Raw genomic sequence first — 15,891 nt, forward strand, 5'->3', positions numbered from 1 at the left:
CGGATGCAAGAGGGAGGGAGGGTGGAGGGCAGGGCCAGCCTGCTGTGCCTGCTATGCCACGCGGCCCCCTGCCTCCCTGCCTCACCCCAGCCTGCTGCCACCCCGCCGCTGCGCCCGTGCTGCAGCAACCCGCTGAGCCAGCCGCAGCAGCCGGTGCGGGCGGGCAAGGACGGCACAGGTGGGCTGGCGGGCGCCGGGGCCGCGACGTGCATGCTAAGCGGCTCAGCTCTGTGCCACAGCCACCCCTCCTCCAGGATGGACGCGTGAGGCAGGCCTGGGGCAGGGGACAGGGGGCAACGCGCCTACAAGGCGCCCCAGGCTACATGTGCAGAGCCGCTCCTCCCGCCTCCTTTCTTCCTGGCGCCTGCAGAGATAGAGGCTAGTGTGGCAGAGGAGCTGCTTGGCCTCCTGGAGAGGGCGAAGGCCGCGCCCAAGCCCGAGCCGCCGCCCGGCGGCGGCGGCGAGGGCCGGCAGCAGCAGCAGCAGGCGGCGCGGGGCGGCGGCACGCCTCCCGGGGTGGTGGCGGGCCTGGGGCCCGTGCCGGCGATGGTGGGCGCGGGGCTGATGGGCATGCCAGACGCCTCGTTCATGATGGTGCGCTCGGCGGCTGCGCTTTCCTCCCCGGCGGCTGCGCTTTCTTCCCCGGCAGCCTGCCGCCCGCTGCTCCTGCCTGGTGCTGTGTGCTGCCGTTGGCGCCTGCTGCTGATCCTGCCACTTCTGCCGCTGGCGCAATGCCGATCCTGCTGCTACCGCTGATCCGTCTCCTGGGAATCGCTGCTCAGCGGCTGCGCCGCGCCTCGCCTGGCGGCGCTGCCCGGCTACCAATCATATGCGGAGTGCCTGCTGAGGCGTGGACCCTGCTGTGCGTGCTGTGCGTGCTGTGCAGGGCATGAACCCCTTGATGGCCATGGCGATGATGAACCCCATGGCGGCCATGGGCATGGGGGCAGGTGGGTGGGGCGTGTGTGTGGGGGGGGGTGGGTATGCGAGGTGCGAGTGTGGAGGTGTGGGTGCGGTTGAAGGGGTGGGGATGGACGTGTGGGCATGGAGGCTGGTGGCCGGCAGCGCCCGCGCTGTGCAGCCAGCGAGCCGCAGCCGCAGCCAGCCGGCCAGCCCCCGCCAGCCTCCACCAGCCGCCCATGTTTGTGTGGCTGGCTGCGCAGGCATGATGAACCCCATGGCGGCGGCGATGATGGCCATGGGACACATGCCGGGTCCGCCGCCTGCATCCCCGCTGCCGCTGCTGCCGCCGCGCTGCTGCTGGTGCTGCTGCTGCTGCCGCTGCTGCTCTGCTGCTGCTGCTCCCTGCTGCCGCCGCGCTGCTGCTGCTGCTCTGCTGCTGCTGCTGCTGTGCTGCTGCTGCTGCTGTGCTGCTGCTGCTGCTGCTGCTGCCCTGCTGCTCCCTGCTGCCGCCCTGCCCGCCCATCAATCACATGGCCCGTGGCCGCCCTGCTGCTGCCGTTCCGGGCCCTGCATGCCCTTTGCCAGCCCGGCCGCGCCGCTGCCCCTTTGCTGGTGATATTGAGATGGTGCTGAGCCGGGCACAGCGGTCTGGCCGGCCTGACCGCACTGCTGCTGTCCCTTACTCCTTTCCAACGCATGCCTGTGCCGGGGTGCAGGCATGATGCCGGGATTGCGTCCTGCCGTGATGCCGGGGCCGGGAGGGGCCGGCGCGCTGGCGGGCGCCACGGGCGGCGCCGACGCGGGTGCGGCCGTCAAAGCCGAGCCGGGTGTGAAGGCGGAGCCTGGGGTGGAGCGGCTGCAGGACGGGCTGCCGCCCGGGTTTGGGGCGGGCGGTGGTGGCGGGCGGTACCGGGAGCGGGACGAGCGGTACGATCGGGAGAGGGAGCGGTACTACGGCCCGCGCGGCGGCTACCGGTGCGCGCGCCTGCCGGCTGCCCACGCTCGCCTGCATGCCTCCCAGCACCCCAGCCCGCGCAGCGTCGCAGCACTGGCATTGGAAGGGAGTGCTGTGCTGGCAGCAGCCAGAGTGGGGGCTCCACTGCGGCCTGCCTGCCTGCCTGCCGTGCCTGCCTGGGCAGCTGCCTGCCCACCAGCCAACCTGCCCGACCCCCTCGCCTGCCGGCCCACCGGCAGCGACGGCCCACCTTTCAGGGACGGCCCTCCTCCCAACGGCTTCCGAGACGGACTGCCGATGTACAGGCGCGCCGCCGCCGCTGCTGGTGGTGCCGCTGCTTGTGGTGCTTGTGGTGCTGCCGCTGCTTGTTGTTGTTGTTGTGGTGGTGGTGGTGCTGCTGCCGCCGCTGCTTGTGGTGGTGCTGCTGCTGCTACTGCTGCCGCCGCTGCTGCTGCTGCCGCCGCCGCTGGTGGTGGTGGTGATGGTGGTGGTGGTGGCGGTGCTGCCGCTGCCGCTGCTGCTGCCGCTGCTGCCGCATCCGCGGCTGCTGCCGCATGCCTGCCCTGTCGGGGTGCTCGCAGCTGCGTCCGCACCTCCCTTCACCAGGCCCCACCCCCGCCTGCCCGCTCCGTCAGCCTGCCTGTGCCGCTGTCGGCTCCCGTTTTGCGGCCGCCCCGATTCCACCACCTATAGGGAATCCCATGGGTCCCCTAAACCCTGCTGGAAAGCCTGTGCTGCAAGCTTGTTCTTGTCGCAACCAGGCTGCAAGCCCACACACGCCGGATGCCGCCTGCAGGGACGGCCCGCCGCCGCGGGACCACGACCGCTTCTTCGAGCGGGGGCCGCCCGGCCGGGGCCCCGCCCCCGGGATCGACCACGGGCAGCGGGACTTCCGAGAAGGGCCGCCGCCCAGCAGGCACGCCTGCACAAATGCGCTGGCTGGCAGAGGGCGGGAGGGGTGGGGGTGGGGGGTGGTGTATTCTCCCGCCGGGATTGCCCACGCCGCCGCCCGCTGCGCCGCCGCCCGCAGCGTTGAGCGACACCTCGGCGTCTGCCCTGGGCTGCTCCCGCTGCTCGCCCGCCTGCTCGCCTGCCTGCCGGCCCTCGCCGCTGCCGCCGCCCGGCCGATGCGCGGCCTCGCTCCCGTCACCCACTGCTGCCTGTTGCTGCCTGGGTGTGGCTGTCGGTGCGTTGCAGGGAGTATGGCGGGCCGCCAGGCGGCAGGCCGCGCGAGCGGGACGACCGGCCCGACCTGCTTCGCATGAGCTATGAGGAGTATGTGGATCGCTTCAGCCAGCTGAAAGAGGTGCAGGGCGGCAAGCCCGCGCCGGCGGCCACGGCGGCGGCGGCCTCGGCGGCGAGCGGCGGCGAGGGCAAGGAGAACGGCGCGGAGAACGGGGCTGCCGAGAGCGGGGGTGGAGATGGCGGCGGGGGTGGGGATGCTGCAGGCGGCGGCGGCGGCGAGCCGGGCGGCGGCGGCGGCCCGGCGGCGGCGGCAGAGGGCGGCGTCGGCGGCGGCGGCCCCAACCTTCAGGCAATGGCGGAAGACGAGTATGTGGAGTACTGCCAGAGGTACTAGAGAGCTGTACCGCATGTACTGCATATACTGCATGTACTGCATGGAATGGGACGGCCAGCGCTCTGTGGCCAGCTCCCTGCTCCTGCGCCGCACCCGAGTCCAGCCGTGGGGCTGGGGGACAGGAGCTGGCGTGTGGCTGCTGACGCCGCCGGCCCCGCTGCCGCAGGTTCAGCGCTCAGATGGGCATGCCCTTTGATGCCGACATGGTGCGGCAGCACTACCGTGGAGCCAAGGCCGCGCTGGCGCAGGCGGCAGCAGCGGGGGGCGGCGGGTGACCCGTCCCCCCCATCCAGCCAAGGCGGCGCTTCCACGCGAGATGGTTACAGGCTGGGGCAGCACAGCAGGACGACAACAGTTGCGGCGGCCGGACGTGCGTCCTCGCGGTGCCGCGCCTAATACATTCATCCAGTTGGCCCGGCGTGGGCAGTGTTCGGCCATGTAAGCGGGAGATGGGCTGTAGCGCTCGGCGAGCGAGCAAGAACACAAAGTGTGTGAAGAACAGGGGTGTGCTGCCAAGAGTGTGGGCAGGGCAGGGCACATGTGTGGGATGAACGCGGGACATCAGGGGTGCCTGAGGCGGCAGCTGATCAGGGGGCGTTCATTTTTATGGGAGCGCTTCGACAGGAAGGGCGTGTCGCAAGGAGCGCCGGATTATGGCTTGGCAGGCAGGAGCAAGGTGGTCGCAGTAAACAGGGCGCCCAGCGGCAGCGCTGGGCATCAATGAAGGTGGCGGGATAAGTGAGGCAGGGCAGAAGGAACAGGGTATGTGAGGCAGGAGATGGGACGCAGGGTGGGTGAGGCAGGCACAGTGTGTGACAGCAAAGTGCGGTGAGAGGGGTGCGGCATTGAAAGGGGGGGCCAGCGGTGGCTTGGGTTTGAAGGCAGCAATGGTGAGGGCGGAACACGTGGGGCACACTGGTGGTGCAGCGATGCATGAGTGGCACTGATGAAGAAAGAGGCGCACGCCACACAGCGGCTAGGGGGAGCGTTGAATTTTGAAAGAAAACAGGCAAGCTGAAAAAGCAAGGTGAACAGGCAGGGTGAAAAGGCTGCGCCAAGCTCAGTGGTAGTTGGCGCGCATGGGTTGGTTGTGCATGCAGTTGAATACGAGTTTCCGAAGTTTTTGAAACTCACCAAAGGCTTGGGAAGGATTTTTTCGTCACAATGAATGCAGTTGGAAAGGCGCTGAAAGTCTCTGAAGGTGGGACGGGAGCATGAAATGCTAGCTTGAATGAAAAGGCAGGACTCGGGTGTGCCGTTGGAGCCGCCTGGAGCGACGGCGGCGCCTCTGCAGACGGCCGCTGTTCTCCGTGTATATCTATGGCGATTCACACTCGGTACGCAGACCAAGGCTTGCTCTGATCCGGGGCTCTGATCCAGGGGGCGGCGGGCTCACAGGCCGAAGCAGCGGGTGGGCAGCGGGCGCCAGTCGTCGAGCGCTGCCAGCGCGGCATCCAGCTGGGGCGACTCCTGAGGCTCGAGGAACAGCTCCTCGCCCAGCGCATCCTCTCCCAGCAGCGCATCGGACAGCTGCCAGTCCCCCGGCAGAGGCTCAGACCAGGCGGCGCACAGAGACGGCGCCGGTGCCGCCGGCGCCGCCGGCGGCAGCCTGGGCGTGCGGGCAGTGCCGGGCGCACTGGTGCGCATGCGCTTGGGGCCTGGCCCTGGCAGCTTGGGTCGCTGGATGCGCTTCTGGGCGGAGGGAGTGGCAGGGCTGCCTGAGGCTGCCGGAAGGCCGGCCAGCAGGCGCAGGGCAGCGACGACGCCTGTGCTGCCACTGCCGCCGCTGCAGGTGATGCCATTGCCAGCGGGGCCGCGGCCGCCGCTGCCGCCGCTGGCGCCCCCGACAGCGCAGCCTTGGTCGGTTGCCAGCCTGCCCCAGGCTTGCGCCCAGCAAAGGGCCTCCGTGGGGCTGCCGCCGTCGACTGGCACGCTGTGCAGCTGGCAGGCGGCCACAGTCGAGTGCGCGCGGTGGAGGGTGGGTAGGAAGTGGCGGGCCAGATGTGGGGCCTCCACCGCTACCACCTCTCGCTCCGGCTCAAGCTCCAGGCTGAAGCAGGTGGAGTAGCAGGAGCTGGAGCGGCTGAATGGCGAGCCGGGGCCGCCAGGGCTCACATGGGGATGTGGCAGCTGCGCGGTGGTGGGCACGGCGCCGCACGCGCCGGTCACGGGGCACATGGCCGGGCCGGGCTCTGCGGCAGGGGTTGGCACCAGGGGGTGCGTGAGCAGGGTTGTGACAGTCAGTGTGAGGGGCAGGGAAAGAAGGGGGGCGCTAAAGAGGCGTTGCCAACAGTGGGACCTGCATTCAGGTGAGAGGACCTTGCGACCCCCCGCGCCGCGGAGAGGACTGCGCGGCTGTGGGGGGCATGTTCACGCGCGCCATTCATGACCCCACATCCCCACACATCGCCAATTAGGAATCAGGGGGGCTGCGCAGGGCTCACCGGGTGAGCACGCAGGATGTGCCGGAGCCTCCCCCTCCCCATCCTCCTGCAGGAGCCAGCCACACAGCTCCTTGACATCCACGTCTGCGTAAGAAGAGAACAGGTCGCGCACGTCCCTGGAGAAGGGTGTGGCGAGACCAGACGGAGTCGTCAAGAGGGCCGTCATGACTGTGTCCCCTCCGGCGGAGAAGATTACCTCGGGTCAACCCCGCAGGAGGCGAGGATGTACGCAAGGTAGCAGGGAAGGGCGGCTATGTAGAGGAGGGTTGCGTGTGGCCACGTGTGCCTACATATATGCAGAAAGTCTCTGCCGGGGCCTCTACCTGCCTCCTTTCATGCATTAGCAACATGCAGCGACAGAGCCGCCCCCCCCCCCAGCAGGCACAAGGCGGCGGCACAGCGGCTCTGCATTTTGCCGCTCAGCGCCGCCCCCTTGTGGCGCATGTTCCCCAGCCCGCTGCTGCTGGTGACTTAACTATGGATTGTGTTTCACAGGAATTGGCATGGAGTTTAAGCGGCACGGGCAACTCCTCCACCTGGGCGGGCTGTGGGTGGGGCGGTGGAGGCATGACCAGCTGGGTCCGGCATGGCGGCCCCAGCCGTCAGCCTGAGCCTGCCTGGGCTGCGGTGCAGCGCTGGCCTGGGTCCGGCTGTGCCCTGTACACCTGCGGGGGCACAGCCTGAGGCTGAGGGCCGCCGCAGCGCAGGCACAGAGCCGTGCCGCCGCCATATCCACCAGGTGGCGGCACCCTGCACATGCAAAGGGCAGGGGCCAGCGTGCAGCAGCAGCCTGAGTTGAAGGGATTGGCGGGTTGGTTGGCTGGCCTCCCGGGGCGCAAAGCAGTTGCTGGTATGCAGCACATCCTCACACATTGGAGTCTGGCTGCGGGCACTCTCACCTGCTGACATCATCAGGAGCCGGGCCAGAGCTGTGGGGAGGTGGGCGCAGGTGCGGCGGGTGGCAGAAGAGCCTGGCGGCCAGGCCCGTGCTCCATGGTCTGCTGCGGCTGCCGCTGCTGCTTCTGACCATGGCGCCCGGCAGGCGGGACAGGGGGGGCAGCTGGTGGCTGCGCCGGTCTGCGTGGGCGCCTTAGGCGCAAGTGGCACCGTGCGCCCAGCGCTGGCGAAAGGCCGTGCCTTGGCTCCAGCTGCTGCCACGAGGCTGGATGGGGAGCAGGCCAGGCCAGGAGCGATGGTGGCGGCGGAAGCATAGTAGGCTGCCTCTACTGCTGCGCAGCTGCCACCGCCGCTGCTCTTGCCGCGCAGCCCTGCGCCGTCGCCAGCCTCTGAGGTGGTGGTGCCATGAGGTGGCCGCCCTGCCGCGGCAGCCAAGCTGGGCGGTGCGGGGGTGGCCTTGCTGATCAGCGCGCCGCCTCAACCTGGCGCTGCTGGCTCGCCCTGGCACCCGATGTGGGTAGTAGCGCAGCGGCAGGAGGCTGAAGCTGGCGGGACCGCGGCAGGTGGGCGCCAATGCCCAGCATGCGTCGGCCACCACCAGCGCTGAGCGCACCACCAGCGGCTGGCGGCGGGGCTTGGATCCTCGTGTGGCAGCGACAGGGCACCTCCCCGGCCCATTGCAGCGTTACCGGTTTGCTAGAATGCAAGTTATTGTGTTTACAGGGGTAAGAACTGGACGATAATGCAGGCTCATGCACTGCAGATGGGCCCTGCATGTGGGGCACATGCACAGTGCAAGTGGCTGCCCAGTTGGGGTCCGGTTCCTCCGACCGGAGTGCGTGGTGCCCCGTGCCAGGGCTCGCAGGGCGCAGGGCTGGTAACATTTCGCAAACAAATCCATTATAGAGGTGTGTGAATGGCGAGGCAGGCAGCATGATCCCCGGGAGAGGCATGGCAGGCGGCCAACTTGGCAATTTGTGATGAGAGCGCAGCCCCATCAGGCGCATGCGAATGCTGTCCGACTGAGGAGGAGTGTTTCCCAGTGGATGTACCGCGACTGTACAGCTGGGCGCACATGAGGTAATGCGCCAGCCGGAGAGGTCCAAGAGCAGGGAGCGGTCACACCCTTCGAATTATGCACAGACACCCCCGCTGGAGATGCCGGAATGCCCGGCAGTGGCCATACAACTCCAGGCGCATCAGCTGCCAGCACAACTGGCCCGAGGGCGACGGTGGCGGCGGCGCGCCGCCGCCGCCTCTCAGCCGCTGGAGGCGCGTTTTTTCTGAATTTATGAGTTGTTACAATGGATTTTGACAAGGAAGTATGGCAATCATGAACGCGCAGGAAGGGTGATTCACCAGTGGGAAAAAAAAGGGAACGGCGGCGGCTGCCACTGGCAGCCGTCTACCAGTGGTGGTAGAACCAGTTAATCATGCGGGAGGGCAAGAGGGTGTACAGTCTTGCGAAGAAGGGGACACGGGTTGCTGGAAAATCGGGAGCGAGCTTGAGTTTACGGTGATGGATGCAGGGGCACTGTGCCTATGTGGCATGACGAGAGGGTGACGTTGATGGGAGCTGCGCATGGGGGCGTAGTGGCTGGCAAAAATGAGTAGCTGGAATCCAGCTGGCCAGCCCAAGGGTTTGGAAAAAAGGTGGTATTTCAGGGCGTTTTAAGGGAGCATGTGAGTTGGAGCCTGGAGGATTGCGGGGCCGGTGGGACCAGAATGGATGTGCTGGAAGATAAGGGGCCTGACAGAGCTGAAAAGGAGGGGTGGTGGGGCTTCAAGGCCAAGCCGCAGAGCGACTCGTTGACAGGCCCACCTATCAATGGGGTATACGATGAAAGGGTGCGCACAGTGTGTGCAGCGCGAGCCTTGGCGGCTCCTGCGCTTGAGCACATGCGAATGAAACGGGGATGCAGCAACAAAACGCCAACACAAAACGTAAGGAGTGTGCATCATTCTTAGACGTGATGATTCGATAGATGGATGGGTTAATTGAGGGATTGATGGTTGCCAAGTACAGCAGGCATGACTTGGTAGCGGTGGCTGGCGCCACAAAAACACAGCGCTGCGGGGTACCCTGCCGCTGCCAGCGGGGCGTGCCGCCGCGGACTGGCATCAGAGCCAAAAGGCGGCTGGGGGCGGGGATGGCTCAGCGTCCAGCGCAGCCAGGGCTGCGTCCAGGCGGGCAGCCTCAGCAGGGTCCAGCCCTCCCTCCCACGCCATGCCGCATGGGCCCAGCACATCTGTCCCCAGACTCCAGTCGGCGCCGGTGGTAAGCAGGCTGCAGTCGGGCCAGAGGGCCGCGTCGCCGCCGGTGGCGCTGGCAGGGCGGTCAGGGGAGGCGGGCCGCGCAGCCGGGGCTGGCGGCGGCGGCGCGGGCAGCAGGCGCATGCTGGGTGCTTGCACAGGTGCCACAGGGGCGGCCGGGGGCGGGGGCAGATGGAGGGAGCGCAGGCTGGGCAGCGCGGTGGTGCTGGTGCCGTCAGCGGCGGCGTCAGCCAGCGCCGGCGGCCAGGTGGCGGGGGGCAGGGAGACTGGCGGCCTGCAGGGCAGAGAGAAGGTGGGGGGTGCTCGGGTTGTGAGGGTAGACACGCATAGGCAGCACACACATGCCTGGGAGGCTGGGGACGCCAAGGGCTGGGGTCACACAGACAAAGGCGGGCCGGCGGGCTATGCCTAGCCAAGCAACACCGCCGGCGGCAGGCGGGAAGCGGGTCGTGTGGCTCTGCCACGAGCGTTGCTTGCTCAGTGGGGCCAGCTGCCGGGCAGCTGGCGCGACGACGGGCAGGCAGTGGCTGGTACGCGACCGCCCACCCGCGACTGGCCCTGCTGTGCTCACCCAGGGATCACCAGTGCCAAGACGGGCTGCGGGGCGGCGTGGCGGGGGCAGGCGGATGCGCTGCTGCTTGACGGCAGCGACAGCAGCACAACCAGCGGCGCTGGCCCCCCCTCCAGCTTCCGCTTCAGGCCTGGGCGCTGAGCTGGCAGTGGCGGGGCAGGGGTCCAGCTGTCGACAGCGCCGCTGCGCCCAGGGAGGCGCGGCGAGCCAGCGCAGCTGCGGCTGGTGGGCAGCAGCAGGCGCAGCATGCTGCCCGTCGCCGTGGCGGCGCCCCGGCTGCCACCGTGCAGGGCAGCTGGCCGCTCAGTGCTGGCCACCCGGCGTGCTGGGGGCACGCTGCTCCTGCTGCTGTTACCGCTGCTGGTGTCGACTGCGCAGCCCTGGCCAGCTGCCAGGCGGCCCCAGGCCAGGGCCCAGGACAGGGCATCATCCTCCCCACAGCGACTGGCGGTCCCGCGGGGCGGAGCAGCAGCGCCCGAGCTGGAGGCGGCGCTGCCAGCCCGCTTGGGGGGCGTGCGCACCCCTTGGGGGCTGGCCTGCCCCGCGTAGGCGTGGCTGGCCTGGTTGCGTGGCACAGCCAGGGCTGGCAGGGGCCAGCTGGGCGCCGCGAGCGGTGGCAGGACTGCCGGCGGCGGGAGGTGGGTGTTGGCCACCTCCCGCGTGTTGGTGCAGGCTGCACACCTGCCGGTGTGCTGGCCTCCCTGCGGCTGGTCTGGGTGCCACAGGCGGAGCCGCCCGACACGCCGGAAATCTGCAGAGGCAACGCGCGCGATGTCTTCAGAGAGCGTGAGGCAAAGCGTATGTGGACCACGCCTCACCAGGTAACGACTGGCTGCATTCGCTCTTTAAAGGGCTTGGTAAGCCTCCGGAACTCATTCGCCTCATCCAGCGGCAACAGCAGGCCCAGCTCCGCGCCCTAACCGTGCCATGACCGGAGGCTCACCGCTCTCGCTTTCTGCCACCCATGAGCACAATGGCGGCGCGCTGCGGAGCCTCATGCCATCTTGCGTCGTTGTGAGCTCGGATGCTTCGATACAGGTCCCCAAGATGGGTGGGAGGGAAGAGGGCCTGCACATGACTGTGGCCTAGCGCTGCCCGAGGGCTTCTAATCGAAGGCGGGGCAGCAAAACATGGCGTCGCAATATCTGCGGAGAGAAGATATGTCGTGGGGGAGGTTACCCCGAAACCCCATGCCTGACTGCGCTGTGACTTGGCAGTGTGTGGCTGAGGAGGCCCTCCCTCTTCCTTTCCAGGTCCGACACAGCGCGAAGCCAAACATCCGACGCAAATTCAGGTGCAGGTGTAGCACGCCAGGCTGCCCTCCCCACTGCCCCTGCACCCTCCATGCTGCCAGCGTGGCGCGGCAGCACAGTCCCGCCGCGGCCCGGCCGTCGCTGAGCTGGCGAGCCACCTGGCCAGCCTGCATTGCTCTCGGCTCTTTCTGGCAGAGTACTGTGAACCACTGGCATCAGCTTGCCCCATCTGCGCATGCCCCCGTGTGGCACCGCCAGCTTCGCTGCCGCAGCCCGCAGCGGGGCTGCCCCGCTGCCGGCTGGGGCCACCTCCCGCCATGCAGCGTCCCTGCCGACGGGCCCAAGCTCTGTGAATGTTTTTTGCTTTACATCGTGGCGCATCAGTCAGGCATACATTGCCGCAATGACGGCTGTGGCTGTGCCGCACGTGCGGCACATGCACGTCAACTGCCCTGGGGGCACACACTGGCAGAGGGCCTGGCGCCGCTGCCTGCGGGTGGTGCTAGAGGCAGGTGGGAGAAGTAAAAGGGTACCGCTGTGCGTTTGGTTTGCTGAATACAAGAGAGTATGCATAGGGGACAGTGCACTGAAGCGCCGCCAAGTAGAACAGAGGTACGACAGAGCAGATGCAGGGCAAGCGTCAACGGCTGCGGAAGGGGTGCGTGAAGGTGTTCGATGGGTGTGCCGCGCCCGGCAGGTGGGTGGCAGGCAGGTGATGGCGCTAGATCGGAGTGTGTGCGAGGAGGTGACGGTGGGGCCGTACGGCATACAAAAGAGGCAACGCGCCTGTAGGTTGAAGGAAGTGTGGAGGGAGGGTACCGCAGGATGGGTGGAAGGGGCAGGTAGAATGGATGGAGGGAAAGCCATTGGGAAAAGGTGTGGAAAAGAAGTGGCAAAAAAGGGCTGTGGGCCAAGATTGTTTTTTAGAGAGGGACCAGGGCTTCAGATTCAAGAGACACATCATGTGCCTCGAATGGCATTCACGGTGCGTGCTTCATCCAGCCAGCGAATGCATTCAGTTTTGCGTCTACAGAGGCGAGGGAGGGCACGCGGGCACCGCCGGCATTCGACAGCGCTGGAGGGGCGCATGCGTGCGATTCCTGCCTCACAGCCAGCTGAGCGCCGCCGGCGAGACGAGCGCCTCGCCGCCCACAAGGTCAAAGTCGAGGTCGAAGTCCGGATCGCTGTCGAGGAATGCCAAGGTGGCGGCCAGGTGGCAAGCGGCCTCGCCGCCATCACACTCGCTGCCTGCCAGCTGGCAGCCGTTTGGGCCAGGCAGCGGGGAGACCAGCTGATCCCAGTCCCAGTCGAAGGCTCCGGCGCAGAAGCCGCTGAGGCAGCCGCTGCTCTCGAGGCTGCTGCCGCCGCTGGCAGGCTGAGGCTGCGGGGCCATGCCCAGCGGGGACGGGGACTGCAGCAGGCTGATGCCAGCCTGGCGGGATGCGCAGCCTGCCCGGGCCGCTTGGTGGGGAGGCACCGGCGCCTGGGGCGCCAGCGCAGCAACCGGAGGCGGCGCGGCTGGCAGGGACGAGGTCTGGATGCCACGGGCAGCGCCGCCGCCACCTGTTGTCGTCCTGGGCCCCTCTGCGCCGCTGGGCGGGCAGCTGGTGCGGCAGCGCAGCCGTGTGCGGCGTGGGCGGAGCTGGCGAGCCTCCTCTGGCGCATCCCTGCGGCGCATGGAAAGTAGGCGGCGTGTGGGAGTGAGCCTGCACGAGCGAGCAAACCTGCAGAGGCGTGGCGCCCCTGCAGTCAGCCAGGGGCAGCCCCAGCCCTGGCGCTTACCGTGGCGCCGCCAGGCGGAGGTGGGAGTGGCTGGGGGAGTGGCCGCCATCCGCCAGCTGAGCCAGCTTGCGCTTTTCTGCCGGCCGCCTGGCACCAGGGTCTGCGAAGCCGAGGGCAGCCGCAGGCCCGCCTGCGGCCGGTGTGTGGCGGTGCAGCAAGTCCAGGCCGCTGCTTGCAGCGGCGCCATGCTCACTGTCTACCGCGCAGCCCTGCGCCGCCGCATAGTGGCCCCAGGCCGCCGCCCAGGCCAGGGCCTCCTCGGACCTCCTGCCTCCGCTGGTGCTGCCTGCACTCCCCTGTGGTGATGCCCCAGCACGCCGGCTGGAGGCGGGGGAGTGAGGGGGAGTTGAGGCGTTGATGTGCCCCGCCGCCGTGGCGCAGGTGGCGGCCGCCAGGAGCCCATAGTCGCCGCCGCCCGCGCGGCTGCCCCAAGGAGCATGTCTCGGTTCATCGTGGGTGCCGCCTGCAGCAGCCATGGGGTCCCGGCAGCAAAATGGGCTCTCATGTCGGAGGCCCGCAACCCCTCACTTGCCGCCGGTATTGCGCGGGTTCCAAGCCTCCCCAGCACTCGTGGGTTGTCACAAACGCCGCAGGCGGGCACCCACCTGTGCAGCCCTGGAGCGCCCGCTGAGCGTATAGGTAGCCTTGCACGGAAACAGACACCCCGCGACACATTGTGCACTTATGGTGCTAGTAAAGAGTGTGAGGACATGGGGCGGGAGGTTTCTGTGGTGCTCTTTTCCACGTCCAGGCGTCCACGCCAGCGGGCGCCGCGCCAGCAGGCACATGTGCAGAGGTCAGATCTTGGGGCACATTCTGCCCCTGGATGCCGGCTTGCGCCCTGGGGAGGGTTGGCAGGATGGCATGCAGGCACGGGGCAGCACACACGAACAGACCGTGTTGAGCAGCCACGAGCATACGCTCGAAGCGGGCATGAGACTGCCTGCAGCTGCCTCAGGCTGCTGCACCGTGCAGTGGGTGACCCTGGTGGTGCGCCAACTCGGGGGCACATACAATGTGCTAAGCCTGCTATGAGCGTGGTGATCGGTTTGCAGAAGACGTTGCCAAGAGTTCAATGGGAAGCAACGGCGGCGGCAGGATCGTGTGATGTCATCGATGGCGGGCAGGGTGAAGGTCATGACACAGCAACGGAGCTGCGACGGTGCATGAAGGGTGATGCTGGCGGGTGACGGGCGGCAGAATGGATGTGAGCCTCCACGATGGTGGGGCAAATCAAAAAGAATAAAACACAAAGGGATGCACCGAAGGAAATAAAGCCAGACGGAATGGATGAAAGGGAGAGAGGTGGTGTACGGGGGAGTTTTCGCTTAGTAAGTAGGGAAATGTACGTGGAGAGAGTAAGTTGCTGGCACTCAGGCTGAGGCTGCTGCCAGGGGGGAAACAGAAGGCGCCTGCAAAACAGGTGCTCCCCATGAAATAGTAAGCGGAGCAGCGTGGGAGCACCGCACAGAAAGGTAAGGAGGCGGCTTCAGTGGTGCATTGGATGGCTCAAAGGCGGGGCAGTGCCAGGGCACGCAGGAGTTCAAGCATGTGGAAACAAACGTAGAGGTGGTGCTTGTGGATAGCAGGGGCGTGTGCAAGGCAGTGACAGGTAAGGGTCACATGTGGGGGGGGGCAGATGTGGGCCTCGGCGTTCGCACCAGGGGTTCATGCAACAGAGGCGGCACGTGTTTTGGGCCGGCGAGCAAGGCAATGGTGAAAAAAAGTGTAAAAATGAGCAAGGCGGCGGCGGCGCGGCATATGGGCGCCCAGCGGGCCGCAGCGTGGATGTGGCGGATGTGGTGCCGAGGAAGCAGCGATGGATGGACGGATGCATGAGAAACGTGGGAAGCAGGTGGGCGGCGCGGCGCCTAGTAACCGCTGAGCGGGCAGGCGGGCGACAGCAGCAGCGTGGCGCTTGCCAGCTCCCAGTCTGCGTCCAGCCCAGCGCCCAGCTCTGGAGCGCCTGGTGGCGGCGCCGGCCCATCCTCGGCCTGCCACCCGCCGCAGCCGCGCAGCTGCGCCGGCACCACCCACTCCCAGTCAACAGAGCAACAGGAGTCGGCTGCGCCGCCGCTCCCAGCGCATGCCGCGGCGCAGGCTGTGGCGCAGGCTGGCGGAGCGGCTGCCGCGGCCGCGGGGGCCGGCTGCAGGTCCTCCCAGCGTGAAGCGCCGGGGGGCGCGGCTGTCCATGCCGGCTGGCTGCTGCAGCGGAAGCTGCCGCCGTTCCTGCAGCGGGCGGGGCGGGGCAGGAGGGCAGGCGCGCCGATCGGGCAGACCGCAGCAGGCACATCCAGGCTGGGCAGGCAGCTTGCGGGCCGTGCATCAGAGCGCCTTGGCATGGCTGCCACTCAGCCCAGACGGTTTGAGAATGCAGGCGCGGCGCGCTGGCGTGCCAAGCACCAGTCAGCAGGCGGGAAGCCCCTCACCACGGGTTTGCTGGCGGCGCCTCCGCCGCCGCCTTGCGCTTGCGCTTCATGCCAGCCTGCTGGGCGGCAGGTGGCGAGGCGGCGCTGCCCAGGCCCGCCCAGTATGCTGAGTCGTGGGCCAGGGCGACCCATGCCGCCAGCCAGCTGCCCACGCTGGCACCTGCGCCTGCGCCGGACGAGGCATGCACCGAAGCCGCAGCCGCAGGCGCCGAGGTGGCGGCATATGCCAGGCGCGCAGGCGGCGACGGCTGGGGCTGCGGGTATGTGCCGAAGGGTGCAGCCTGCTGCACCCAGCAGGCCGCGAAGGGGGTGGGTGCGAGGGGGGCTGCTGGCGGCTGCTGCTGGTGCGAGTGGAGGCCTGCTGATGAGGCTGGGTGCAGGTGTGGCCGCTGGCGAGTCGGCAGCGGCGGCGCAGCTATGTGGAAGGTGGCGACTGGCGCCCCCTCACAAGGCAGGCATTGAGGCGGGTAGCCATCCCTGTGTGTATTCTCTGCAGGGAGATGGGGGGGCGGCAGCCTCGACGTTCGACAAGTTGCAACCGGAAGTGTGCCGACAGTGAGTTCCCACCTGAGGGCAGGTTTTCGTCCTTCAGGAGCCAGAAAACGTAGGAGAGATCCGCATCATCGAGAAGACCCGCCGAGGAGGCGGGGGAGGCGCCCCTGGAGCTGAGAGGAACAGTGCAGCGACACATGGCGGGCTCAGGTGCATGTGCACGCCGTCCAGCGAAGGCGGTTTGTGTTGCGGACAGTTTAAAGCGCCGCTACGCTGCTGCTGCACGTCATGACGTGCAGCGCTTCGAAACAT

The 15,891-nt window shown here is 67.9% G+C and overlaps 2 protein-coding genes across 2 annotated transcripts in view; one reads left to right on the forward strand and one right to left on the reverse strand.

Annotated features, from left to right (window-relative positions):
* Nucleotides 1–3,892, forward strand: part of CHLNCDRAFT_59260 (hypothetical protein) — a gene marked incomplete at its 5' end in the record, with an annotated part of 4,918 nt that extends 1,026 nt beyond the window's left edge. The window contains 9 exons of the mRNA XM_005843371.1: nt 91–178; nt 371–594; nt 887–950; nt 1,164–1,214; nt 1,620–1,878; nt 2,098–2,163; nt 2,655–2,816; nt 3,056–3,430; nt 3,604–3,892. Coding sequence (XP_005843433.1) covers nt 91–178; nt 371–594; nt 887–950; nt 1,164–1,214; nt 1,620–1,878; nt 2,098–2,163; nt 2,655–2,816; nt 3,056–3,430; nt 3,604–3,712 — 1,398 coding nt within the window. The 3' untranslated portion in view covers nt 3,713–3,892. The remainder of the gene's footprint in view (nt 1–90; nt 179–370; nt 595–886; nt 951–1,163; nt 1,215–1,619; nt 1,879–2,097; nt 2,164–2,654; nt 2,817–3,055; nt 3,431–3,603) is intronic.
* A 5,007-nt stretch (nt 3,893–8,899) lies between these two features.
* On the reverse strand, nt 8,900–9,871 carry CHLNCDRAFT_141112 (hypothetical protein; the record flags this gene model as incomplete). Its single annotated transcript, XM_005843397.1, has 2 exons — nt 8,900–9,326; nt 9,624–9,871. 2 exons carry the CDS (start codon nt 9,869–9,871, stop codon nt 8,900–8,902), a joined length of 675 nt encoding a protein of 224 aa, XP_005843459.1.
* Between the last annotated feature and the right edge of the window lie 6,020 nt (nt 9,872–15,891).

Source organism: Chlorella variabilis (assembly GCF_000147415.1).
Source record: "Chlorella variabilis unplaced genomic scaffold CHLNCscaffold_31, whole genome shotgun sequence".
NCBI lineage: Eukaryota > Viridiplantae > Chlorophyta > Trebouxiophyceae > Chlorellales > Chlorellaceae > Chlorella > Chlorella variabilis.